The 27436-nt window shown below is 57.8% G+C and overlaps 1 protein-coding gene across 6 annotated transcripts; it reads right to left on the reverse strand.

The window, feature by feature from the left end:
• Positions 1 to 711: 711 nt before the first annotated feature.
• Positions 712 to 23744, reverse strand: ASMTL (acetylserotonin O-methyltransferase like). 6 transcript variants are annotated; one of them, XM_064573668.1, is made up of 13 exons: positions 23554 to 23743; positions 21489 to 21620; positions 20231 to 20278; positions 20039 to 20103; positions 18585 to 18676; positions 17340 to 17448; positions 15942 to 16338; positions 13296 to 13458; positions 10422 to 10597; positions 8448 to 8565; positions 7476 to 7619; positions 6222 to 6344; positions 712 to 1634 (listed from the first exon to the last, which is right to left on the reverse strand). In XM_064573668.1, exons 1-13 carry the CDS (start codon positions 23644 to 23646, stop codon positions 1414 to 1416), a joined length of 1881 nt encoding a protein of 626 aa, XP_064429738.1. In that variant the 5' UTR covers positions 23647 to 23743; the 3' UTR covers positions 712 to 1413. The 6 variants fall into 6 exon arrangements, with proteins under 6 accessions (XP_064429738.1, XP_045729850.2, XP_064429739.1 ...); XM_045873894.2 differs by lacking the exon at positions 18585 to 18676 and adding an exon at positions 19005 to 19066; XM_064573669.1 differs by lacking the exon at positions 21489 to 21620 and having other exon boundaries at positions 23554 to 23744.
• Between the last annotated feature and the right edge of the window lie 3692 nt (positions 23745 to 27436).

Consider the following 27436-nt stretch of genomic DNA (forward strand, 5'->3'; position numbering starts at 1 on the left):
GGGTGAGGGCCCTGCGTGCGGCCACCACAGGGCAGCCAAGACGCATGGTGGGTTGGGTGTTCCAAGCCACGCGGGCAGGAACCAGAGGTGGTGAGAAGCATCGTTGCTTCTAACAAACCCGGTGTCCTTGGGACAGCTCGTGGGCCACCCCAGCGGGCCGGAGAACAGGTGTGTGGTGTGACTGGGGAGGGTACAGCTCTCCACCTGCCCAGCCGGGCCGATACACAAAAGGTGTTCTGCAGAGACTGCCCTGTTCTCCCAGGTTGCAAAGGAGGCTGACCGGGGTGGCCCAAGGTGACCGGGTCAGTGTCTCCCAGCTCCACCCACCTGGAGCTAGCGAGCACGGCGGATGTGAGCACCGTCCAGCCGGTGTGGGGGCTGGGTGGGGTGGAGGAGGGGCCCCAGGGTGGGAGAAGCCATGTTTCCCCGGGGCCACCCCAGGGCCAGGCGACAGGGATGGAGGAGCCTTGAGCTGTTAACCTTTGTTCCTAACACCCACTGTGGTCACCCCACTGGACAGCACAGCCCCTTAGATCAGCGTTTAATTTCCTTCCTCCATCGCAGCCTCCTATGGAGACACAGCTGGTGATTAAAAAAAAAAAAAATTTGGACTCCAACCAAAAGTATGCATTTATGTCTGTGTGGAATATATATATATATAATTATAATACACAATATGTAGGATACACGTTATAAGTATATATACCTATATAATTGTATATAAGACAATTTATTGTTATATAAAATATGTTCATATACAGAGAGAATTTGCATATACTTGTCTATTTTACGAGCTACATACAGTAGCTTATTTTTACAATTATTTTTTATTATTAATTTTTAAGAAGATTTTATTCATTTATTTGAAAGAAAGAGAGAGAGAGCGAGCGCATGTCGCAGGGGGCGGAGGTGGCCCTGCCTCCCAGCATCCGGGCAGAGGGGGTAGGAGATGGGGCGCCCCAGGAACCCATCACACTGCAGGTGTCCCCGGGTGCCCCTGGGACTCACATGGACAAGCACGTTTAGAACAGGCGTGAAGGAGGAGGGGCTCAACCATGTCAGCAGGTGGGGGCCAGGGCAGCGCCGAACGCTGACACCTGCTGGAGAGCGCCAGGCAGGCCCCAGGCTCCTGCCCACCGTGCCCCTGGGTGCCACGCCGCCTTTCCACAGGCGGAGGGGCTCCAGCCACGGGCGGGACCTCGGGCGAGCCCCTGGCCGGCGCTGCCCCCCTCTGGGCACGGCCTGTCCCATCTCGGGACCCACAAACGAGCTTGGAGCAAGTGCGTTTTGCTGCTTTAATCTGTTAGGTTACATGGTTGGTGAGCTATCGGTTATCGTTGCACCTGGCGGCCAACACTGGGGACGGGGAGCCCCGTGGGCCTCCTGGGAGAGCAGCGTGTAATGCCGGGGGCCTCAGGGTGGCGAGGCTCTGGTGCCCAGGACCACGTCCAGCCTGTCTCCCGCGTGCGCCAGCTGGACGTCCCAGAAGCCATGCAGCTCCAGCAGCCTGCGGTACTGGGGCAGGCTGCGCTCCCGCCCCTGGGTCCGCACCAGCAGGTTCAAGGACGCGGGCAGGCTGCCCCGTGCTGGTCGCTTCTCCTCCAGGACTGTCTCAGCCACCAAGATGCCACCGCCTGCGAAGAACACAGCCAGCTGCAGTCGTGCGCAAAACTCAGCGTGGACCCCCGCTGGGGCGGCCGGTTTCGAGGGGGACGGGGGTTGGGACTACTTGCGGGGAGGCCGGAGTGGTGCTCAAGACTCAGTGGGGAGCCCCGCTGGGGCGGCCGGTTTCGAGGGAGACGGGCGGTCGGGACTACTTGCGGGGAGGCCGGAGTCGTGCGCAAGACGACTCAGCGGCCGGTTTCCAGGGGGACAGGAGATCGGGGCCACTTGTGTGGAGGCTGGAATGGTGCGCAAGATTCAGCGGAAGGCCTGTTGGGGCGACCGGTTTCGAGGGGGACGGGAGGTCGGGGATACTTGTGCGGAGGCTGGAGTGGTGCGCAAGATTCAGCGGGGAGCCCCGTTGGGGCGGCTGGTTTCGAGGGGGACGGGAGGTCGGGGCTACTTGCAGGGAGGCTGAGGACAGTGCCCGCCAGGCTGGGGAAGCAGAACCAGAGGGGCACAGAGACAGAAAGACATGGAGGGGAGAAGAAAACAGGGAGAAGTCTCAGGGCCCACTCTGGACAGATGCCCAGCATACGCGCACACAGCCCGAGGCTCCACTATGGATTCACCGCGTGGGGAAACAAGTCAGGAACTCTGGGTGTAGGGACCCGAGATCCCGTCAGGGAGCACGCATTCACTTTGGAAATCCCATAAGCAACCGGGAGCTCTGGAGCAGGGTTAGGACCAGCCCGCCAGTTCCAGGAACGCTTGGATTACTGGTGCACAAAGCGTGAGAGCTTCAAGAACAAAGTGTGCGCGCCCCTATAGACGTCTGTCTGCGCCTCTGTTTTCCTCAAAAGCGTTCAGAAAGGATGCAAAAACCAAGCCTCGGGAACCTAACACCCTTGGGATGGAAAGAAGCCCGGAAGTAGGTTATGTTTGCTTTATGTGGTGGTTCTTCAAACTGAGGCCCACGGACAAGGGGCAAGGGACACAGGAACACCACAGCAGTGACGGCAACTGGGAGAATTCTGGTGCGTCTTCTGCTGGTTCCAGGCATTTCAGTGAATAGGCAGTTAACAGAACCGGGATCTGAGCATATATGCTCGCTCTGTAGTGTATCAGTCTTTGTGTTTTTCAAAGTAACACATACGAGCCATTAATACCACGGGCTCCAGAAGACTTAGGTTAAAACGACCCACTTTCCGCTCTGTCCTGCGGACCCCAGGCTCCCCCCCCCCCCATTCTGCCCTTGGTGCAGCTAACCACTGAACTCCCAGCTCTGGGGGTGGAGGGAAGCCCTGGTTCCTAGCGGCTGCCAGGGTCTGTGTTGTAAGGACGTGTCTCGTGGCCAATTTCAAGCTTGGCACGAATGGGCGGGTGGGCAGCATTCCTGAAAATTTACCCAGCGGTTCCAGCCAGTGGGGGAGAAGCCTCAATGACCCCGTGCACAACCCCACCCCCACCCCACTCCCTCTACAGTATAAATACTCCTTGAAACTTAATTGTCTCCCCAGGCGGGTGAGGATTCACCCAGAGCTCAATCCCCAACCCCGTCTCCTCCCCAGGGGATACTACAGTTTTACGATTCTTTCATTCTCAGCTTTGTGAACATCCATTCTGGGCTGGGCTCTGTTCCAGGGCTTGGGAATGCAGTGGGGAAGAAACAGGCAGAAACCAGTCTTCCAGGGCCACATTCTTCGTGGTGAGCCCATGTGACATGGGTATGACCACGCTTCTCACTTACAGCATGCGTGTCCTGGGCCTGTGGCAACAAATGACCACAGACTGGTTACTTATTCTCTCCCAGCTCTGGGGACCAGAGTCGGACATCCAGGCGGGGCAGGACCACTGAGATCCAGGCGGGGCAGGACCATGCTCCCTCCAGAGGCTCCAGGGGAGGGTCCCTCCTGCCTCTTCCAGCTTCTGGGGCTCCAGGCGTCCCTGGGCTCGTGGCCACGTCCCTCCCATCTCTGCCTCCGTCCTCACGTGGCTTCTCCTCTGTGTCCGTGTCTCCTCTTGTGTCTCTTACAAGCACACCAGTCATCGGATTTAGGGCCACCCTGATCCAGGATGAGCTCATCTCAGATCCTTCACTTCACATCTGCAAAGACCCTATTTCCAAATAAGGTCCCATTCACAGGTTCCAAGTGGACATGAATTTGGGGTGGGGGGGGGAAGGTTGAACAAGTCATCCTGCTACATGGACCAACAAGGATGCCTTAACTACGCTATCTTGGCCCTGAAATTTGCTCATTTAAAAGAAGTTGCTTAATTTTCTCTGCAGCTCTTGTTAACATGTTCCCAAATGCTCTGGTAGATTTGTCAACACTTTGTGATACTGTTTCCAAACCCTCCAGCATGTGACATAACTCATCTTGTGTCCGTGTCTCTTCGTGTCCAGCCCACAGGCCTCGCACCGCCCCCGTCCCTGCCTGGGCCGTCACCTGGGGCCCCCCAATGTTGTCCTGTAGTGGGAGAACCCTAGTGTCCCAGTTCCTGGGTGTCCATGTGCACTTCACTCCAGAATGTCTCCAGGAGCCTCCTAGGAATGGCAGGGGGCGGGTGGGAGGCTCACTGAGTCCACAAATGTCTACAGTACTTCTGTCTACACATGTAAACCGCTAATTTGGGAATCTATGGATTCACTTTCCCTGCTGCATTTTTTTAAGATTTATTCACTTTAGAGAGAGCAAGCGAGCGAGAGGGACAGAGAGAGACTCTCAAGCAGACTCCACGCTGACCAAGAGCCTGACTCGGCGCTCGATCCACGACCCTGAGATCATGACCTGAGCCGAAATCAAGAGTCGGATGCTCAGCGGACTGAGCCACCCAGCCCCCCTCCCTGCTGAATATATACTGTGGCCCTGCTGTCCTCACGCTGATTTTGAGGGACCCCATGTGTTTCTGATGCCCATTCCTGGTGCGTGACTCAGTTTCCACGCAGGCTCATCTCTGGGTCCCCGGGATCCTCAAATGTCAGCTTTGTATCCTATATGGGATGTGGTGGTTTCCTGGCTTCTGGCTCCTGGGGCCTTGGTTCCCTGCGGGTTGGGCGTTAGGGCTCCTGGCTGGAACCCTGAATCGTCTGGTTTTCTGTGCCGTGGCTGTAGGTCCAATCCGTCTCTGCCTTATTCTTCATTTGTAAGAACCTTCTTATTCTTTGCTCCTATGGCCACGCTCTGTGCACAGACGGACAGACTCCACCCTCTGCCTCCATGAAGCTGTTTGATGATGCTCTGTCCCACAGTCCCCACGTGTGTCTTCAAAGCCTAGATACCTGTTCACCTGTGAAGAGTGGGGGCTTGGCGCTCTTGGAGCTAGAACCCCCATGTCAGCCGGGGACAGGGGGCTTTTCTCTGGAGGATGGGAGTTGTGGGGGCGGACACAGAGCGGCCGGCACATGGAGGGGGGCCCTGGAGGAAGAGGTGGACAGGACGCATCAAAAATGTCAGCCGACTCTTGTCCAGAATAAAACGTTCCTGTGCGCCCTCCACGGGGCCCTTTGTCTGAGCCGGGAGCCACAGATAACCAGAGATGGCCTTCCTGGCTCTGCGGGGCATCAGACCCCTGCAGGGGAGGGGCTCGCGATGATGCTTAATTTTACAGGTCATGTCGGCCGGGCCACAGTGCCCAGATATGCGGTCGAGCATCATTCTGTGGGGTTCCTGGGAAGGTTCCTTCTGGATGAGATTCGCGGTTTGGTCTGCAGATTCAGAGTAAAGCAGGGGGCCCTCCGTAGCGTGGGTGGGCCTCGTCCAATCAGTTGAAGGCCTCAAGAGAAAAACAGACTGACCTGTAGGAAGAGGGAATTCTGCCTCCGGCCAGTCTTCAGCCTACACCCTCAGCATCAGCTTGTCGCTGGGTGTCCAGGTGCCTGATCCACCCTGCAGACTTTGGATGTCCCAGGCTACACAATCACATGAGCCAATTCCTGGCCATAAATCTGTGCCTCTCTCTTTCTCTATCTCTACACACACACACACTCCGTTGCACTTTACCTTTGCTTTGCTTTGTGTGCGAAATGGGATCAAACACGTGGGGCGTCTCCCGGCGCCGCGGAGTGGAAGAGAAAAGCCCCGTCGCAGTGTAGAAAAGGACCCGCGAATTGCTGTATCGTTTATGTTCCCTAAGTGCACAAGGCGGCAACGGAGATGCCTTGCAAGACACCAGGAGCACAAGACACGGGAGTGAGGGCTGTGCTTTATGGCACTGGGACCTCTGAGGGCCCGGGAAGAGGTCCCGGGGGCTGGGCGCGCCCCACTCCGTGGCCTGATGGGCACGTCGGCCCCAATTGGTTTGGACACGAAGGGCTCAGGACACCACTCGGAGAGGCCACAGCCTGTGTCCACAGAGGGACAGGGCTGGGGGAGCATGCAGGAGACTTTGGGGCCCGAGAGCATGGACGCCGTCCCTGGCTTTATGGGTCCAGGACGAGGGGACTCAGGTGAGACGTCCCCAAAGCTCCTGCCACCCTCCTGTGGATCAAGCACGTGGTCAGGGGGACGGTAAACGGTCCCCAGGGGGCAATTTGGCTGTCTCTCTGTAAATTGTTTGTTTTTCAATGAAAACGGCGTTTGCGTTTGCAAGAAGGACCCGATGGGGCACGGTCTCACCTGGCTTGCAGCTGTCCGAGACGCGGCTCAGCAACTCGTGCACTTTGTCGTCCGGCCACTCGTGCAGAATTCTGGACAGGATGTACAGTTCTGCCTCCGGTAGGCCGTCCTTGAAAAAGTCACCTGGGGTGCAAACACGGTGTCAGGAGCCCGTCAGGGACGCCGGAGCGGGTCCCGCAACTGACAGACACGGCGGGGGGGTGCCGCTCCCCAGAACCGCTGGAGCAGAAGACAGACTGCTTGTAGGGAGGGAGACTCATGTCCTGAGCCCCAAAACATGCCAGTCCGAACCCCTGGGCCCGCCAGCACGTCTGCCCTGGGGCCGGGCCACAGCGTTCACGAGATTCAGGACGGGAAGGGTTTCTTTCCCACATTTAGGGCTGCCCCCTGGAAGCTCTCCCTCATGTCTAACTCAAGGCCTTCCTGCTCCGGCTTTCGTGTAACGTCTGTTTGTGGCCTCGGTTGGGTGTAGACACCTGGAGACGCCCGTGTCTGCCATTCCACGTCCCCACCGGCCCTCCCCCGACGCTTCCAATGCCACTGACGTAGCTGCTCATGCTCCCGTTCACGTGATTTAGAGATGCACACGTGCACGCACAGAGACTCATACGCATGCACACGCACACAGACGATGCACAGATCCACGCAGAGACACGTACACATTTGCATGCACATCCAGACAACATACACATGTATGCACACGCACATACGTGCAGAGACACTCACACAGATAACACACCCATGCATGTCCACGCAGAGACATACATTTGCATGCCATGCACACATTCAGCACACGCGTGTCTATGTGCACACAGACAACACAACACGCATGCAAATGCATACACGGGCACACAAACAGACGTATACACAGGCGCACGCTGCCATGCATACAGAGGACACACGTGTACATAAAGACAACAGGCATGTGCACACATGGATGACAACACGCACGCACGCTCACCGAGACCGCACACATTTGCACGCTCGTGCACAGAGACACAGAGACAAACACCTCACACACAAGTATGCACGTATGCAAACACACGCATTCACACACACACACACGGACAGACAACACGCACACACGCTCACTGAGACCGCACACATTTGCACGCTCGTGCAGAGACACAAACACCTCACACACAGGTATGCACGTATGCAAACACACGGACACACGCGGACATGCACACCCTCTGTAGAAACAGATGAGGCCGGCCCAACACTGACTCACGGCAAAGACAAAGAAGCCCTGACCTGGCACGAAGCTGACCCGCTCGGTCTGCCGTCCTTCAGGTTGAAAGCACGGGACGTGCTCGATGACCTCCGGGAGGTCAAGCACGGTCACCTTCAGACGCGGGTACTCCCGGGTGAGCGCTCGGGCCAGGGCACCTGTGCAGCCTCCAGGAATGCAAACACAGACTTTGTGACCCGACCGCCTGGCGCCGACGAAACCCTTGCCGGTCTCCCAAATTCAACCTTGGCAGGGCCAAACTGATGGCCGAGCACACAGAGTAAGACCGGCATCGCGAACGAAAGGCAGCCGGCGGCAGAGATCTGTGCTGCCTCATGCAGACCTTGGGGCCCCTCGGGGTCAGGACCTCGCTAGCCGGTGCGCGAGCCCGTGCGGGCCCAGCGCAGATGAGCAGGGGTGGCCACAGACTCATGCAGGGAGCATCAGGGCCCAGCTGTGGGGGGCTGCACTCTTATCTCTTCTCTGGTGCAAGAATGCAGATGTGATGGCTGGCGCCACAGCGCCCACTCTGGGCCACTGGGAGGAAAGGTGTGCAGATGACAGGCAAATGAAAGCTGGCAGCTCTGGGCTCCCCCGGGACCCCAATCCCACTGGACCCCTTAAGCAGGAATCTGCTCCTCCCGTCTGCGGTCCTAGGATAAGGAGGGCTTTGGGATGGGGTAGGAACTATATGGGGCATAATTAGAGCTGAGGGGATGGGGGCCGACGGGGTCTGCGATCCTGTCCCGCCCGTCAGCAGCCACCAGAAGGGGCCCTGTAGACTCTATGCGGGGGTCCCGCCCATCGCTAGAACCTCTTAACACTTGGGACTATCTGCCCAAGCCCCACCACAGCGGCTAAATTCAGGGCCTTAGGTGCTTTGTAGAGACAGAAACCCGTTTTGGACATCTCATCAGCAGATGAGGTGGGCATGACTTAACCCAAGAAACGCACGGAGCCCTTTGCACCTGACTCCTGGCAGGGGGGCTACGCACCTCCCAGGTCGCAGGCGGAGCTGAATCGGGACAGGTCGAAGGCTGTGGCCACCTGGCGTGCGGTCAGGTTGGTGAGGCCGTGCATGGCCCGCATGAACTGCAGCTTGGTCTGCTTGCTCTGAAACAGAACAGGGTTTGAGGAGAGCCACACAGAGGCCCAGGGGGTTCCTGCACCCTGGCTGGGGGCCACCGGGCGTTTCTGCAGGTAGGGAGCTCAGTAGGGCTCACGGGGCGGGGAGCATTAGGGCAGAGCTGGGCCAGGAGGGGGGTTGGGGGACAGACCCAGGCCCAGGTGGGGGGTTCTTTTGGAGCAGAGCTGGGCTTGGAGGGGGTTGGATGCAGCTGGTGTAGGGAGGGGGTGGGTGGGACGAAGGCAGCTGGGGAGGGGAGAGCTGGGTCAGGAGAGAGTCGGGGCCCGGGCAGGGGGGGTTCCTTCAGGGCAGAGCTGGGTTGGGAGGGGGTGGATGGGGCAGAGCAGGGTTGGGAGCTGGAGAGTCCTGCGAGGCACACCTGGGTGGGGGAGGGACTGGTGGAGAAGGTGGGGGTTGGGTGGGGCAGAAGCAGACTGGGGTGGGGTCCCGTGGGGGCAGGGCCGTGTCCAGCACAGCGGTGTGGGTGTGGGTTGGGGTCCAGCTCCAGTGGAATCCGCCCATCCTAATCCTAACAGATGCCCACGTCTAAGATCTGAAGTCAGTCAATGGGGACGGTCACGCTGGAGGCCCCAGACCCCCACGAAGGGTCTCCCTGGACAACAAGCAGGAGGGCGTACGGGGTGGGATCCCCCAGTGGCCCTTGCAGGCGGCACGGTGCTGCCAAGAGTCTGATCAGAAGCCAGACACAACCGCGCCTCGCCCAGCTCCCCTGTGGGGTCCACGTGTGCAGCTTCTCTGTCCCTCCTGCTCTGTTCCCGGGGACCCCGTCTGCGGCTTCCCTCTGTGTCCACCTGAGTGTGGGTCTTTCTGTGTCTCTGTCTCTGCTGGGAACGGAATGATTCTGTGTCCGACCACCCCCCCCACTTCCTATGTCAAAACCTCACCCCCATGGGGATGGTGTTAGCAGGTGGGCGTCTTGGCGGGGGGTGATGAGGTCATGAGGGTGCAGCCCCCACTGCAGAGACCCCCTGCCCCTTCCACCCGTGAGGACCTGGCGAGAAGTCAGCTGAGTATGAGCCGAGAAGCAGGGGTCCCCAGACCCCGACTCTGCATGAACCTTGACCTTGGACGTCACCTCCAGAACCGCGAGAAGGAAATGTGTGTTGTTTGTAAGCCCCGTAGTCTGTGGGGTTCTGAGACTGTCTGTCTCCGTCCCTCTCGCCCAGACTGGATACAAGCCGCGTGCTCTGGCCGGCTCAGTTCTGCATCCTGCGGAGAGCCTGGCTCAACGCCGTAGGTCTCTGCCCCAGCAAACGCTGCCTGCCAGGGAGTGAGGCCGCAGATGGCCGTGCGCACCCCAAAGCACCCATCGGGTCCCGCTCTGCAGACCCAGACTTGCGGCCGGAGGCGGAAGGCCCGACAGGACACACCGCAGTTTGCCTGTGGACCCCCAAAGGGTTCTCGAAGGGGAAAGGGGAACAAGGGAGAGACACAGGCAGGAAGTGCTTCGCAAACCGTGACTTGAGTAACAGGGTCCCTTCGATTTAACCGCAGGTAGGAAATACGGTGCATTAATTCCGTGCCGGAGCCTGGTCCTACAAACATTGTCTCCTTCTCGGGCGCTGCCTGGCCCTTACGGTCATCGGAGCCGTGAGCAGCCAGGCACCCAGCACGCCATTCCCCCGCCGTGCCCCCCCAACCCACACCAGCCAGCCAGCCAGCGGCGGCCTCCCCAGACGATTCCTGACGTCACGGAGGCCGACATTCCGTGGTTTTGTAACAGGTTCCGGTTAACCCGCCGGCAGGAGACGGGTTCTGCACCCGTCGGTCCTTTCGCAAGCTACGTCGGTGACATGAAAACAAACGTCCGGAGTTACGGTACCTGAACGGGGTCTTCCGCCTTCCTCCCGAAAGCCGCGTTGGCTCCCTCCCGCACAGCGAGCTCCAGGTCTGTGAAGAGGTTCCAGGCGTGGTCGTTGCTGTGCATGGCCAAGCCGTGCAGAGAATACTCGCCGTCCGACGCCAGATGCAGATCTGCCAGGTCCGTGTTGCAGTAACCTGACGCGACAAGGCATCGTGGGGGCTCCTAACGGGGACACGGCAGCAGACCCCACAGCGGGGGTCTTGACATGGGGGCGGCTCCACAGGGAGACAAGCCCAGACCCAGCACGCAGGTGGACTCCTGGGTTACCCAAAGAGGTGGACATCCCCACGGGCGATCCCCCCAAAGCCCCGGGGACAGTCACCCGGCTGGGCCACGGTCCCCAGTTCTTCAATGCAATGCTAAGGGGGGATGTTGCTGTGGAGGGTGGTTTGACATCTAGAACCAGATGACCTTAGGCGATGTGGGTGGGCCCTGCCCAATCAGTCGAAGGCGTTAAGAGCAGGGATGAGGTTTTGCTGAGCAAGAAGGAATTCTGCCTCAAGACTTCAGGGCCACTGTGAATTGATTTTCAACCATCCCCCCCCCCCCAAGACAGCTGGATGACCCATCTCCTTGCTATACATCCGCAGGTCTATATCCCCCAGGTTCTGTTTCTCTGGAGAGCCTGGACTGGTGGGGCTCTTCCTCCCTCCATCCTCTTCACACCCAGCCGGGCTGTCTGTAGGACCTGGTCCCCAAGAGCCCCTACAGGGCACCCACATCTGGAGAATGGGAGGCTGGGGGTACAGGGGATGGTGGGGGAGACCCCTATCTCTCAACGGAAGGCCCCACCAACTGTAATCATCGGAGATAAAGAACAGCACTGCAACCATTTTAATACTTAAATGTTGTTACTTCCAAAGGGGCCTTTGGAAGAGCAGCAATGTCCCATGAGCACGTGTGGGAATGGTTCACAGGGTTTGCAAGGCACTGGCAAAAATGTGCAGGAAGAAGCTCCGAGGTGATTAAAAGTCTGGACGCCCGGAACTTTCTCTAGGTTCAATCATTATTTTTGATAGAGGAGATCATTACAATGATCTGGGTGAGGAGAAAGTTCTGCTTTCTATGCTCCAAATTGTAACCAGACGTTTGTATGACTTTTGTGCAAAGGGCAGGTTCTGGGGCCCATGCCAGCACCCCGCTTTCCTCCTTATCACAGAAGTGAAGGTGCCTCACCTGCCTGGGGTCCTCGACCCTCCCCCATCATTCCCAAGCCATCCACGGGGACCATCCATACGACCGTCTGCTCCGAGACCGTGCTCCAGAGTCTGGTTCATCTCAGCAAACACATTGTTACCCACCCATCCATTCACCCATCCATCTACCTATCTATCCATCTATCCTTCCTTCCATTCATCCATCTACCTACTTACCCACCTATCCATCCACCCATCCATCCACCGATCCAACCACCCATATACCCATCGATCTACCTACTTACCTATTCATCCATCCATCTACCTACCTATCCATCCATCCATCCACCTTTCTTCCTACCTATCTTTCCTTCCATTCATCCATCTACCTACTCACCTACCTATCGATCTACCTACTTACCTACCTATCCATTGATCTACCTACTCACCTATCCATCCATCCATCTACCTATCTATCCACCTGTCCATCCATCTACCTACCTATCCATCCATCCATCCACCTCTCTTCCTATCTATCCTTCCTTCCACTCATCCATCTACCTACTTACCTACCTATCCATACACCCATCCAACCACCTATCTACCCATCCATCTACTTACCTATCCATCCATCCATCTCTCTTCCTGCCTATTTATCTATCCTTCCTTCCATTCATCCATCTACCTACTTACCTACCTATCCATATACCCATCCAACCACCCATCTACCCATCCACCTACTTACCTAGCCATCCATCCACCTACCTATCTATCCACCTGTCCATCCACCTACCTACCTATCCATCCATCCATCCACCCATCCATTCATCTTCCTACCTATCCATTTAACCTTCCTTCCATTCATCCATCTACCTACTTACCTACTTATCCATCCACCCATCCAACCACCCATCTAACTACTTACTTATTCATCCATCCATCCACCTATCTATTCACCTGTCCATCCATCTACCTATCTATCCATCCACCCATCCATCCACCCACCCATCTGCCTACCTATCTATCCTTCCTTCCATTCATCCATCTACCTACTTACCTACCTATCCATCCACCCATCCATCCACCTGTCCATCCATCCATCCATGTGTTCATCCATCTACTTTCCTATCTACCCATTTATGCATCCTTCCTTTCATCCTACTTTCCTTCCTTCTTTCCTGCCTTCTGTCCATCCACCCAACCATCTTTCCTTCTTTCCATCTGTCCTTCCTTCCATCTATCCATCCATTCAGCCACTCATCTATCCACCCATCAGTCTATCCATCAAAATCCCCCGTTACCTACCTAGCTATTTTTCATCTCTATTACCAATCCATTATCTGTCTATGTGTATCCACCCATTCATCTCATTTGTCTAAATAAGTAAAAACAAACATGTATCTGTGATGTGCACACATATATATTCCTTTGGTTCTGTTTCTCCGGTGAACCCTGAGTGATACAGCTCCTTTGAGAGCAGAGCCCATAAAGAAGTCACTCTCCTAACACACGCACACACAAACATCCCCCCACATACACTTATGTCTCCTTTCTTCCATCCTCTGCTTTTTACCCTTGGGGAAAAGCCACGTTCCGGGGGTCTGGTCCTCCCTGCCTTGGCTTAGAACCCACCTTCACTCAGTGACTTACTTCCACCGACAGTGATTCTCAGCAAGACACTTCGATGTCCTCTTACCTCTGTCTGTCTTCTCTAGTAATCCCAGGGCCACACAGACATCCAGGAGCCGTTCAGTTCCACACACAGAGGCGTCAATTTTGCCTGCAATATCCACGGCCTTCAGTGGGGCTTCATCTTTGAGTACATCAAACACCTTCAGCTTGCAAGCTATGAACAGGGCCTGTCCATTAAAAACAAGTACAGTTAGACTTACTACGTGACTTGTCCTGTACTTTTGACTCCTGTAGACCCAAGACATGGAGGTCAAAGCTGTGAAACGTATTTAACTTGTCAATAGAAATGTCTCCTCCAGAGAACCGTGGATTTAGGCTCCAGCTGGTACAAGGTTTGCACAAGGCAAAAGCACATCAGTGAATACCAAGCGGAAAAACTGTCCCATGGGAGAAAAACCAGTATGTTGCGGTTTGGGGCTGAATTGTGTTTTCCCCCAAGATCTGTATGTTAAAGCCCTAACTCCCAGGACCTCAGGATGTGACAGTATTTGGAGGCAAAGGGCTGTCCTCAGGGGCAGAGTCTCTATGAAGCTCAGGACACATGGCCTCCGGTAACAGAGAGGACCTTCACTCACACTGCTCTCAGCTTGTAACGCAAAAACCTTTTGTGACAACTGATGCACATCCACAAAGGGCCAGACGCGGAGCTGCTTCTAGAACTACTGTGACGGACCTGGCAAGGTGACATATGGTCCGAGACTCCCTACTGCCCCTCAGCTTGGTCAGCTCACCTGACCACTGGGACACCTTTGTAAGGAGAACAATGCACTAAGTGGGCAGACGGATACACAGGTGGGCAAGTAGATAGATGACAGATGAGACAGACAGATGACAGATAAATAGACATACAGACAGATAATTGATAGTTTGATCATAGGTACACAGGTAGATAGATAGATGATAGTTTGATGATAGGTAGGTAGGTAGATAAACAGATCAGAGAAGGGACGCCTGGCTGGCTCAGTCAGTCAAGTGTCTGTCTTCGGCTCAGGTCATAATTCCAGGGTCCTGGGATCAAGCCCCACGTTGGGCTCCCTGCTCGGTGGGGAGCCTGCTTCTCCGTCTCCCTATTTCGCTCCCCCTGCTTATGCTCCCTCTCCCCCTGTCAGATGGATGCGTAAAGTCTTTAAAAAGAAAAAAAAGATAGGCAGATGCCAGGATCACAGTATAGCTCAATCGAGTGATGGTACGATGCCGCTGCAGTCCTGTTTTAACTATTACTTGCAGGAAAACTTGATATTTGGAGGTACAACCCAGCACAACCACCTCTCCTAATCATGAGAGCTCCTGCCCCTGACAAGGCCGTCACAGGGAGGTGGCCAGGGGTGGAGTGTGGGAAGGGTGCAGTCCCCCACCCAGTGTACCCAGCATCCCCAGAGCCACTGACGTGGCCCCAGCAGAGCGCAGGTACAGGGGGCCATCTCCCTGCTGTCTCTCAAGCCCAGAGCCACTCAGGTAGCTGGGAGGTCAGCCGAGTGGGGCAGCGGGAGAAGGCCGGAGAGCAGATGCACCAGCTGCGTGGGCGTGGAAGGGCAGAATGCAGGGACGGCCGCTACCAGACCCATCCTTGGCGGAGATGGTGGGAGATGACCAGGTAGGCTTCTGCCTGAGACGCTGTCCAGTCTGGCCTGGGCACCCAGGTGCTTCCTGGAAGTATCTGTGACCGTGCAGGAAGGATGGGGAGGCCACAATCACAGACACCGGCTAGCTCCGGCGAGCACTCGGTGCCCTGCAGGTTCCCACCCCACCTGGGACACCCTCTGGCTGGGACAGCTGTCTGGGATCCCAAGGCCACACAGCAGGACGAGGTCGCAGATCCCTCCAGGCAGCTGGTGACCCAGTGCTAGAGTCCACCTGCCACCTGGCCGGTGGGAATGCTGGACACCCCGAGGCTGCTGCCCGGTCAGCGTTCTGGCTCGGCCTCCCTGGGCTGCAGAGAAGCCGGCCAGCGATGCACTGTGGGCCCAGGCTGGGGCCATGACCGCTGCTCACCTTCAAACACCCCAGACACCTCGCCCCCGCTGGGCACAGGCCTCGGCCACCGCAGCCCTGAGCATGGAGTCTCACACGCCAGGGTGTGCGCACTGGGAAATCAGGTCACAGCCTCCGTGGCCCCCGAAGTCAGTATCTCTGTGCCAAGCCATTTAGTGAAGGTGGAAAACCAGCTGGGGACACTCTTATGGGCTGAACACTGGCCCCAAAAAGATATGCCAAAGTCCTGACCCCTAGAACCTGAGAAGGGGACCATATTTGGAAACAGGGTCTTTGCAGATGTGAAGTGAACGATCTGAGATGAGCTCATCCTGGATCAGGGTGGCCCTAAATCCAATGACAGGTGTCCTTGTAAGAGACACAAGAGGAAACATGGATACGGAGGAGAAGCCACATGATGACGGAGGAAGAGATGGGAGGGACGTGGCCACCAGCCCAGGGACGCCTGGAGCCCCAGAAGCTGGAAGAGGCAGGAAGGAGCCTCCCCTGGAGCCTCGGGAGGGAGCACGGCCCTGCCCCGCCTGGATCTCAGCAGCCCTGCCCCGCCTGGATCTCAGACCTCTGGTCTCCAGACCTGGGAGAGGATGAATTTCTGTGGTTTTAAACCCGCAGTCTGCGGTCACTTGCTGCGGCTGCCCCAGGACACTCAGACAGGTACCTTTGATGCTTTGAAGCCCTCCACGAGTTCCAGAAGGCCCGCTGGGAACGGGGGCGTGATCTCCACTGTCCCGTGAGAGTCTGCTCCCTGCGAGCCAGCAGGAACCTGTCCTCTGCCACTGCCCGCCTCTGCCCTTCGGTGGCCGCCACCCTCATTGCCCCGAGCAGGGTCTGAGCTGCCCTCTTCCACGTCGCTCAGGTTCTCGAAAGTGTCGACGGGTGGGATGGAGTCGTGCTTGACCCGCTGCACGTCCTCGTGGTGGGGGGGGTAGTACAGCTCCACCAGCTTCTTGCAGAAGTGGTTCAGGGGGAAGCCCACGACGTTGAGGAAGTCTCCGTGGACGTACTCCACCAGCATGCCGCCCAGCGCCTGGATCCCATAGCCACCGGCCTTGTCCCTGAGCGGGGAGGAAGGAAGCACAACCGGGCGGGAGGGAGAGGAGGAGGAACATTACAGGAGAAATCAAAGTTTCGAGGGTCAAAAGACTGGTGGCTGGTGGATGACTTCTCTCCATGCGATCAGACGGGATGGCCGGCCCATCACCCCGGCTGCTTCAGTGAGGAGTCTGGCTCCGGTAAAAGTCCCAAGTGATCCTTGGTCCCACCAGGGGCGATGACAAGGTGTCCCGCGCGGGTCCCCCCAGGGTCACTACCTCCCTCCCACCAGGCCTGGGGCACGGCAGGCTCGGGGGCACTGCAGAGAGGACCCCGACCCCGGCCATGCTCTCGTGCACGTCCGCACCTCTGGTCCAGGAGCCTCAGCCAAGACCTCCTTAGGGACCGAAGAGGGCACTTCAAAGACCCTTTCCCGGACCCTGACTTAGCGCCTAGTGCTTTCTACCTCACGCTCCCTCCTCTGCTTGCCCCAGACCCCGGTCCCTAGAACGGCAGGCGGTGTCGGGTCAGGGCGTCCTCGGCAGTGGGACCGTCCCCTGGCGTCTGCACCCAAGCACCTGTCCCCCACCCAGCCCCGTTCCATGGGGGGGAACGGAACGGGGAGCAGGTGTGCTCAGCCGTGTAGCCACCGGTTCACCTGACAGCAGCACGTGAAGAAAGACTGATTCTCACACTGTGGGTGGTTCTCATCCACCGTCCCAGCACAGAGCAGCTCAGGTCCTGACACAGGCCCTGCCTGCAGTCCCCGCCCCCACTGTTCCTTTAGCATGGGCATCACCTGAGTCCCTGCACTGACCGCCCGAGCCTGGCCCCGGTTGTAATCGGGACACTAACTAACACGATGACTATGCACTAGATGTCTGTGTCCCCACCCCCCCAATTCATATATTGAGATCTAACCTGCAAGGCGACGGCGTTAGGAGGTGGGGCCTTTGGGAGGGGATCAGATCATGAGGGTGGCACGCCCACACACGTGATTAGTGTCCTCGTACGAGGGACTCACATGGGCTCCCCGCTGTCGATGTATTCCCACAGGAGCTCCTCGGACAGCTCGGAGAACTTCACCGTGGTCTCCTCGTGGAACTCGGACACCTCCGTGTCCAGCTGGCTGTCTGCAACACAGGGCTGCCGGTCAGGGTGCACGGCCTCAGGGCCCCACAGCTGTGCTCTGCGCATCTGGGGGACATCTGCCCTGGCTCTGAGTGTAAGTCAGCTAGGAACTGTTAATCGGGGGCAGGAGGAGGCCACAAGCAGGAAAAATAAGAGTTACAAACTCGAGCAAGCAAAACCGGTGAGAGGAATGAAAAGTTGCAACCCTCAGACCCAGACCAGCGGGCGGGGGGGTGCCTGGGGTTTGGGGGATAAAAAGTTGCAACCTGCAGACCCAGACCAGCGGGGGGCCTGGCATTTAAGAGATAAAAAAAAGTTGCAACTTCCAGACCCAGACCAGCAGGGGCCTGGGGTTTGGGGCATAAAAAGTTGCAACCCTCCAACCCAGACCAGGGCGTCCTGGGGTTTGGGGAATAAGAAAGTTGCAACCTGCAGACCTAGAGCAGCAGCGAGCCTGGGATTTAGTAGATAAAAAAGTTACAACTTATAGACCCAGACCAGCAGGGGCCTGGGGTTTGGGGGATAAAAAGTTGCAACCTGAAGACCCAGACCAGCGGGGGGCCTGGGATTTAGGAGATAAAAAAGTTGCAACTTACAGACCCAGATCAGCAGGAGCCTGGGGTTTGGGGGATAAGAAAGTTGCAACCTGAAGACCTAGACCAGTGGGGGGGCCTGGGGTTTGGGGGATAAAAAGTTGCAACCTGCAGATCCAGACCAGCAGGGGGCCTGGGATTTAGGAGATAAAAAAGCTGCAACTTACAGACCCAGACCAGCAGGGGCCTGGGGTTTGGGGCATAGAAAGTTGCAACCCTCAGACCCAGACCAGGGGGTCCTAGGGTTTGGGGAATAAGAAAGTTGCAACCTGCAGACCCAGACCAGCAGGGGGCCTGGGATTTAGGAGATAAAAAAGCTGCAACTTACAGACCCAGACCAGCAGGGGCCTAGGGTTTGGGGGATAAGAAAGTTGCAACCTGCAGACCCAGACCAGGGGGGACCTGGGATTTGCGGGATAAAAAGTTGCAACCCTCAGAACCAGACCAGTGTGGGGCTTGGGGTTTGGGGGATAAGAAAGTTGCAACCTGCAGACCCAGACCAGCAGGGGGCCTGGGATTCGAGAGATAAAAAAGTTGCAACTTACAGACCCAGACTAGTGGGGAGCGGGGGCGGTGTCTGGGGTTTCCTGCAGGAACAGAGGCCTTCGCTGTGGGGTTGGAAAGCCCCGAGCACAGCCTGCGGGGCACATTACACAAAGCAGCATTTACAGCAAGTCCTCGGGGTTTGGGTTCTTTTTAAAAAAAAAACCTTCTTTGTCCTACTGTGATTTCAGGATGGCCAGCATGAGCCAATCCCCTCTGCCTTCCGGACCGCAGAAGATCTGGAGGGAAGCACCTGTGTGGGTCACGCTGGGCGGGCGAGCCCATCTCTGTCAGGTGCTTCGAGGCCTCCATGCAGCCCCAACTTCCGGAGGCAGAAGTGAGGGTGCAGGTCTGCGGGGACGGAGGAGCGTGCTCCTCCCGCGGTGACCCCGGGCCTGGGGAGGATGCTGCTGGCACTGTACCTCTGGTGCAACAGTGGACAATGGCAACGCCCGTGAACACGCTGTGCTCTTTCCCGTTCAACCTATAAGATGCAATCAGTATGACATGTCCCCCCCGCCTCGCGGGCGCAGCACGTTCCCGCCACCCAGCTCTCAGCCTGCGTCTGCCTACTGTCCTGCAGTGGAGTGAGACACCAGTGCACGGGACACAGCAGGGCCTGGGGGATGAGATGCCCTGAGATGGGTGCGTGGACATGCCCCGCCTGGAAGGAGACCGCCCGTCTGCCCTCTGCCTGAGCAGAAGCTCATGGGGAAAGCTGGTCACATGGAGGTGGGCACGGGGAGGCCATCACTCAGGAGGACAAGACCAGGACTAAAAGCTCATGGACACACGAACAACCGGGACGGTGGCCACGGAGGCTGAGTGCAGACCCCTCCCCAGGCTCGGACCCCGTTCCAGGTGTGACCCAGACATGGACCGCCTTGGACCTGAACGCTGTCCCAGGTGCAGACCCTATCCTGAGGACCTGACCCCACCCTGGACATTAACCCCACCCCAGGTGCTGACCCTGCCCGGGACCCTAACCTGAGGACCTGACCCCACCCCAGACGTTAACCCCACCCCAGGTGCTGACCCTGCCTGGGACCCTAACCTGGGAACCAGACCCCACCCCAGACATTAATCCCACCCCAGGTGCTGACCCTGCCTGGGACCCTAACCTGAGAACCTGACCCCACCCCAGACATTAACCCCACCCTAGGTGCTGACCCTGCCTGGGACCCTAACCTGTGGACCTGACCCCACCCGGGACATTAACCCCACCCCAGGTGCTGACCCTGCCTGGGACCCTAATCTGGGAACCAGACCCCATCCTGGACATTAACCCCACCCCAGGTGCTGACCCTGCCTGGGACGTTAACCCAGACCCAGGTGCTCACTCCACCCTAAGCCCTGCCCCCGCTCCAGGTGTGGACCCCATCCTGGGCCCTGACCCTACCCCGCGCATGGACCCTGCCCCAGTGCTGTTCCCAGGGGGACCGCAGTCTGCACCCACCTGGAGAGCATCCTGTACGCGTCTTGCTTGTCCACCGGCTTCTCTAGAATCAGCCCCCCGACCGTCTGCCAGAGAACCAGGGAGGGGTCCACTCTCACTAAGCCAGATCTCACTGTCCACACCTTGATTTCAGTCACCAAGGACACACAAACCAAAGTGGAGGCCAGACAAGGGCCCCGAGGGGGGACTCACCACAATGGTGTCCGCTCCGATGACAACATCGGGGGCCCGGAGGTCCTTCTGCAAGAAATCCGAACCCAGCTTTAGAAACGATGATCCTGTGGTCTTGCACAAATACCCTGGTGGCGTGACGAGTGGATAAGAGGCCTGTCTCACTTCGGAAATTAAGATGCAGGTGTCCTCAATGTCCCCAGTGAGAACACGAGTGTGACCCCAAATCCTCCCCAAGCTATCCTGAATTAAGGACAAAGCCGGTTTTTTGACCTGCTCGATGTAAGCTGAAGAAAAGGTACTCCAGACAATAAAATAAATCCAAGTGGAAAATTCAGGCTTGGGGCTGAACACTCTCATCCGGGATCTATACAGAACCTTGAAATTAGGTTGTACTTAAAAATTAACCTTTCCACTGTCGAAAATCAATGGATTGATACTTGTTTATTTATACCAATACTCATTATAGCATTAGGTACAATGCTTTTGTCATATTACGTTAGTTGCAATAGGATATTATTATAACACTTAGCAATAATAATCTACCTTAATTATGTATCATAAACGATGCTGTTATACTCACTGCAATAGTGTATTATATAGTAACATATAGTAATAGTTTAGGTCCATTAATCCTGTATCATAAATGACAATGTTATACTCACTGTAACAGTATATTATATAGTAACACATAATAATAATTTAGGTCCGGTAATTCTATATCATTTTTTTCTTTTTTTTTTTTTTTAAAGATTTCATTTATTGAGAGAGGGAGACACAGCGTGTGCATGAGCTGGAGGAGAGGGAGAAGCAAGTTCCCCTTGAGCAAGGAGCCCAACGTAGGGCTCAATCCCAGGACCCTGGGCGTTAATTCTCTATCATGAGTGATGCTATTATATTACTTACAGTATTACTTACGTAGTAATATACAGAAACAGATATGCTATATTCATTCTTTACTGTAAGTGATACTGTAATATTAATTGTAATAGTATGTTACATAGTAACACATAGTAATAAATAAGCTACATTAATTCTTTATGATAAATGATACCATTCTGTTAATCCCAATAGCATGCTACAGAGTAACAGATGGATAAACTATGTTACATCAAAGGTACTATTACATTAATTATAATAGTATGCTACACGGCAACACTCATTCATAGATCAGCTACAGTAATTGCGTAGGATACGGTAAATGGCATTTATTTATGACATGTCCATTGAAAACCCAGCAAGAGAACTCTCTAAAGACACAGAAGCAGAGCCCCCTTGCCTGGTGCATCCTGCTGGCCACCTCCAGGGCCTTCTGCTTGGCTGTTTCGATGGCGTAGGCATAAGGCGTGGGGAAGGATGCTTTATCAAGCTTCTCTTTGAACCTGGAAGGAACCACCTCGAACCTGAGACCCTGAAAGAGGGGAGAACAGGGTCTTGCGGGATGACAGGAAGAACCCAAGGACCTTGAGCAGCATGTGCCAGGTTTATAGTAAATGTGGCCTTTCCCACATGCCAGGAAGAAGCCAAACACTGACCAGTGATCACCAAACACTGACCAGTGCTGGCCCACGCGTGGCCGGGGACCAGTAGACCTGGTGGGAAGACATCGGTACATGGGGCAGCCATGCAGAGGCCAGCAGGACAGTTTGGTTGGGGCGCGGGGGTCTGAGGCTTTGCAGGGTGTCAAAGGGCTCCCAGAGTGTCCCTGAGGCCAGCATTTCACCCCCCACAGTGGACAAACAGCTGAAAACATCCCGCCAGCACAAAATGCCACAGAGGACTGACCGTGGTCCCCAAACACGTGTGGACAGGCAAGGCAGTCCCCCGTGGGGGGCTGGTCATGCAGAAACTGACACCCCAGAGTGGGTGCGGACAGGACTGTGGGCCTTGAACACAGAGAGTCAAACTTCCCGACCCCACTGGCAGCCCCCGGACAGAGCTCCCATGAGGCTCTGACCATCCCTGCCCCCACCTCTCTGAGGGGCCCCCTCCTTGGTCCTTGACCTCCTACACCCCATCTTCTGCTCTGTACCACCCCCCAACCCCTCCTCCTATCTCCAGTACCCCCTGCCCCCCAGACAGGGCCTCCCCACGGTGACCACGTCCCCTCCACTCTGGCTCCGTCTCTCCCCCATTACCAGCTCCAGGATGGACCCAGCTCAGGCACAGACATGGCCTTGGCCTGGCAGCGCCCCCCACCCCGGCCCCCAGCCCTCTGGCCGGCAGGTCCTAGGCTACTTGGCCTGGCCTGAAGACTCTGGTTCCAGACCATACAGACTGCAATTACTCAGTCACTGGGACCCTGAGTCACTATGCCATGGCTCCAACGAAGACCCCAGTCTGCAGACCCCTGCTACCAGATCACACAGAGTCCTACAGCCTGCAGCCCCCAGCTCCTGGCCTGGAGCCACTGGTCACTAGACCCCAGTCACAGGGCCCTGCAGGGTCACTAGGACCCCTGGCACTAGCCCCACTGGTCTGGTCAGTAAGCCCTTGGTTACCAGGTCCCCCAGCACCAGGCCATCCTGGATCACCAGGGCCCTTGGCCCCAGGGACCAGTCACCAGACCACCCCCCCGGCCACCTGGCACCAGGCCATTCCTTGGTCGCCAGGCTCCTGGTCCCCAAGCTCTTGGTTACCAGGCCCCTGGAAACAGGCCGACAGGCAGGAGGCTCCCAATCACTAGATCCCCCAGTCACCAAGACCTCCCCCTTCCACACCTCCCCCCACCACCCCCCACCTCCCAGGTCTCCAGACCCCTCCCCCCCAGGCCCACCGGCCCCCAAATCAATAGGTCCCTGGCTCACCAGACCCCCCCGCCCCCACACCAGAACCAGAAGCCCCAGTCACCAGACCTCCAATCACCTGGAGCCCCAGTCCCCCGAGCCCAGGTCACCAGACCCTCTGGCCCCAGGCCCCCAGATCACTAGGTCCCCAGTCACCAGGCTCTCCCGTCCCCGGCCCCAGTCCCCCAGTCACCAGAGCCCCAGGTCACCAGACCCTCTGGCCCCAGGTGCCCCAGATCAGTAGGCCCCCCCGCAGCAGGCCCCCAGGTTCCAGGCCCCCCCAGGTGCCCAGACCAGTAGGCGCCTGGCCCCAGGCCCCCGGCCCCCAGCCCCACCGCAGACCCCGGCCCCAGACCCGCAGTCACCAGACCCCAGGCCCCAGGCCCCCGGCCCCAGGCCCACAGTCACCAGAACCTCAGACCACCAACCCCCGGCCCCCAGCCCCGCCGCAGTCCCCGGCCCCAGGCCCACAGTCACCAGGCCCCCGGGCCACCAGACCCCCGGCCCCCAGCCCCGCCGCAGACCCCGGCCCCGGCCCGGCGCAGGCCGCTGGCTCACCGCGTGGCTGAGGATCTCCCGGCGGCGCGGGGAGGCGCTGGCCAGCACCACGCGCTTGTGCAGCAGCTTCCCGATCACCGGGCTCAGCACCATGGCGGCCCGACCCCCGCGCCGCGCACGGGGCCTGCAGCCAGACCCGGAGCCCGATCCCCCGCCGCACGCCGCGCGCTTCCGGCCTAGTGAGGCCCCGCCCCCAACGAGGCCCTGGGCGGTGCGACGCCCCGCCCCGGCCCCGCCCCGCCCACCGGAGCCCCGCCCCGCGCCGTGCGTGCGGTCCCGCCCAGGCCGGCCCCGCCCCGCGCCGCGCGCTTTAGATCTATTTAAGCCCCGCCCCCAACGAGGCCCGGGCCGCGTGACGCCCCGCCCAGGCCCCGCCTCTCCCGCCGGAGCCCAGCCCCGCGCCGAGTGAGGCCCTGCCCCTAACGAGGCCCCGCCCCGCGCCCCGCGTTCCGAGCCGAGTCAGGCCCTGCCCCTAACGAGGCCCCGCCCCGCCCGCCGGAGCCCCGCCCCGCGCCCCACGTTCCGAGCCGAGTCAGGCCCTGCCCCTAACGAGGCCCCGCCCCGCGCCCCACGCTCCGAGCCGAGTGAGGCCCTGCCCCTAACGAGGCCCCGCCCCGCGCTGCGCCCCGCCCAGGCCCCGCCCCGCCCGCCGGAGCCCCGCCCCTGCATTCCTAGTCCGGACTCTAGGCTGCGCGTCCCCTCCGCCCTGCGCCCCAAAACCAGCTGCGCCCGCCGAGGGGCTGGGGGCGGAGGTCGTTGCGGACGGCCTCCGGGAACCCGACGTCGCGGGACCCCTTGGGAGCCGTGGGGGGGCGGACGCAGAGATGGGGGTGTCCCCGGGAGGCAGTGGAGGGACGCGGGCATGGGGGTGCGGAGGTGGGGGTCCCCGGGGCACCGCGGAGGGTGCGGAGATGGGGGTGTCCCCGGGAGGCGGTGGAGGGACGCGGGCATGGGGGTGCGGAGGTGGGGGTCCCCGGGGCACCGCGGAGGGTGCGGAGATGGGGGTGTCCCCGGGAGGCGGTGGAGGGACGCGGGCATGGGGGTGCGGAGGTGGGGGTCCCCGGGGCACCGCGGAGGGTGCGGAGATGGGGGTGTCCCCGGGAGGCGGTGGAGGGACGCGGGCATGGGGGTGCGGAGGTGGGGGTCCCCGGGGCACCGCGGAGGGTGCGGAGATGGGGGTGTCCCCGGGAGGCGGTGGAGGGGCGCGGTTATGGGGGTGCGGAGATGGGGTCCCCGGGGCACCGCGGAGGGTGTGGAGATGGGGGTGTCCCCGGGAGGCGGCGGAGGGGCAGAGATGGGGGTTCCCTGGGGGCCTGGTTGAGAACCCTGCCACATATGGACAGATACATAGGTAAACAGGTAGATAGGGAGAGAGAGGGAGAGTCTCTCCTGCTAACGTTTTTAGGGCGCCTCCTCGGCCTCAGCACTACTGACGTTTGGGGGGTCGGATGATTGATTTTTGTGGGGGCGACCTGCGCACGCCACGATATTTAGCAGCATGCCCAGTTTCTGCCACTAGATGGCAGTGCCTTCCCTTCAAGTTGTGACAACCCCAATTCTCTCCAGACATTGCCCCGGGGTCCCCGGGGAAAGAATAGCGGTTGATTGAGAACCCTGACCATAAACATGCTTGATAGATAGATAGATAGATAGATAGATAGATAGATAGATAGATAGATAGATAGATAGATAGATAGATAGATAGATAGATAGATAGATGATAGATTGATAAATGATAGATATAGGGATAGAGATGGATGGATGGATGGATAGATAATAGATATTTTGGATGGATGCATGGATAGAGATGATGGATGGATGGATGGATGGATGGACAGATAGATGATAGATGGCTGGCTGGATGGTGGATGGATGGGTAGATAGATGGATGGATAGAGAGAGAGAGCCTCTCATGCAGGTCCGACCTTCTCAGCCTGGGAACTGTTGACGTCTGGGGCTGACTGACTCTCTGATGTGGGGCGTCCTGGGCACCGGAGGGTGCTATGCAGTGTCCCTGTCTCTATCTCCCACATGCCAGTAGCGACCCCCAGTGTTGAGACCACCAGAAATGTCCCCAGACGAATATGCACATATGCATACAAACCCATATTGCACATAAGTAGGTCTATGTATATATATGGCACAGATGTATTTCTACGTGGCAGCCTACGATATATTTTGATGGCATTGTTACTTCTCATTTTTCCCCCTTAATGTTCTGCGCTGGCTGATCCCCCGTGAGGCACGGGATAGGGGTCAAAGCAGGTTCAGATACCCATAGCCCCTGTCGTGATAAACATGGAGGGGGCTGGGGTGGTGGGCAGAGCCTGGGGACCTTCCATACAGACCACAGTGGCGCCTTCTGCTTGTCCCTGGCACTCTCCCCACAGAGAGCCCGAGAACCAGGAGGGCAGGATGCAGGTAATCCCACCCCTTCCTCCCCCCATCCCTATGCCTGTCCATCCCAGCCCCCCAGGCCCCTGCAGGGAGCCTCTCTTGGTTAGGGCCGCCCACCAGCCAGCCCCTTGATAGCGGTTCTGATCGCGGGCTGGCCTCACCCAGGGCAGCCTGCCCCAAGCATCCCGCGTATTTTGGAAGTCAGTCCTTGGTAGGTTGAGCTTGACATTTCCCTCAAGATCCCCGTCACGTCTGCGCACAAGCCACTCATCTCCTTCTTTAAAGAAGAGCCGGTTGGGGCGCCTGGGTGGCTCAGTCGTTAAGCGTCTGCCTTCGGCTCAGGTCATGATCCCAGGGTCCTGGGATGGAGTCCCACATCGGGCTCTCTGCTCAGCGGGGAGCCTGCTTCTCCCTCTCCCACTCCCCCTGCTTGTGTTCCCTCTCTCGCTGTGTGTCTCTCTGTCAAATAAATAAATAAAATCTTTAAAAAAAAAAAAAAAAAAGAAGAGCCGGTTTATTCTGCGATCCTTTTAGGCTCTCGGGGAGGTTGCCCAAATAGCACAGAGGGTCCCCGCACACCTGTCACGTCCTTCCCTGTCTGGTTGACAACACCCTCCCATCACGTGGTGCGTTGGTCGCAAGTGCGAGCCGGCTCGGGCGCATCCCCAGACCACGATCGAAGGCAGCCCGTTTGCCCAGCACCCTTCCACGATCCGGTTAAAGGAATGTCGTTTTCCCGAGAGGCCCCCCACCCCCCGCCGCTTCTTTGTTGGGACTGCCAACAGGCTGGCTGGTGTTTTGATGGTTTGCCTGGGCTCCGGCGGACGTGGGCTGGAGCTCTGGGGACAGGTGCTAGGTTCAAACCCAGGGTGTCCCACTCGCCGGCTCTGGGACCCCGGACAAGTCCTTCCACCTCTCCGTGCCTCAGTTTGCTCCTCTGCAAAATGGACCCAACACTTAACCCCACTGTAGCGAGACGGAGGAGCTCATCCACGTGATAGACAGCGGGATGCCCTGGTGTGGGGTTTACCCTATGAAGGCTGCCCGTTGTGTGGGGTTTATCCGTGAATCCCAGAAACTAGCGTACCCATTACATGGCTTATCCTCGTCCGGAGACCCTCTCCCTGTGCCTTCACTTGGATTTATTCCTACCCTAGAAGTACTTTCATGACACACACAAAAAAAAACAAAACAAAAAAACCCTTCATGGACATTTGCAGAATCGCACAGATTTCCAAAGAGATCAGACTTCGAAAAAAAAAAAAAAAAGCGAAGGTTAAACATTGAAGCTTTTTAACTAAGTCATTCTGAACCCAAATTATTTCTTCATTGACTGAATAACTATGACGTTCTCAAGTCTTGGTAAGTGGGGGATGCGTTTTCTTGGCTGTCTATTCCAGAAAGAGTGAAAAGTGCAGGGTAGAAATAGGTTCCCGGCACCTCGTGAAAGAGGCAGAGTTCTCGATGTCCCGGCTACTTCAGCCCC

The sequence above is a fragment of the Mirounga angustirostris genome, unplaced genomic scaffold (assembly GCF_029215605.1).
Source record: "Mirounga angustirostris isolate CCGP_5_RB_7025 unplaced genomic scaffold, mMirAng1.0.hap1 SCAF_11, whole genome shotgun sequence".
NCBI classification, from domain to species: Eukaryota; Metazoa; Chordata; class Mammalia; order Carnivora; family Phocidae; genus Mirounga; species Mirounga angustirostris.

Excerpts from the sequence above, each read along its gene's own strand:
- ASMTL (XM_064573668.1), bottom strand. The coding sequence starts at position 23,646 with ATGGTGCTGAGCCCGGTGATCGGGAAGCTGCTGCACAAGCGCGTGGTG. Across the intron at positions 18,677-20,038 it reads GCGTACAGGATGCTCTCCAG|GCTGTGCTCGGGGCTTTCCA; the intron begins GTGGGTGCAGAC and ends TGTGCCCCGCAG. Across the intron at positions 17,449-18,584 it reads CTCCCCACTAGTCTGGGTCT|ACAGCCAGCTGGACACGGAG; the intron begins GTAAGTTGCAAC and ends CCTGTGTTGCAG.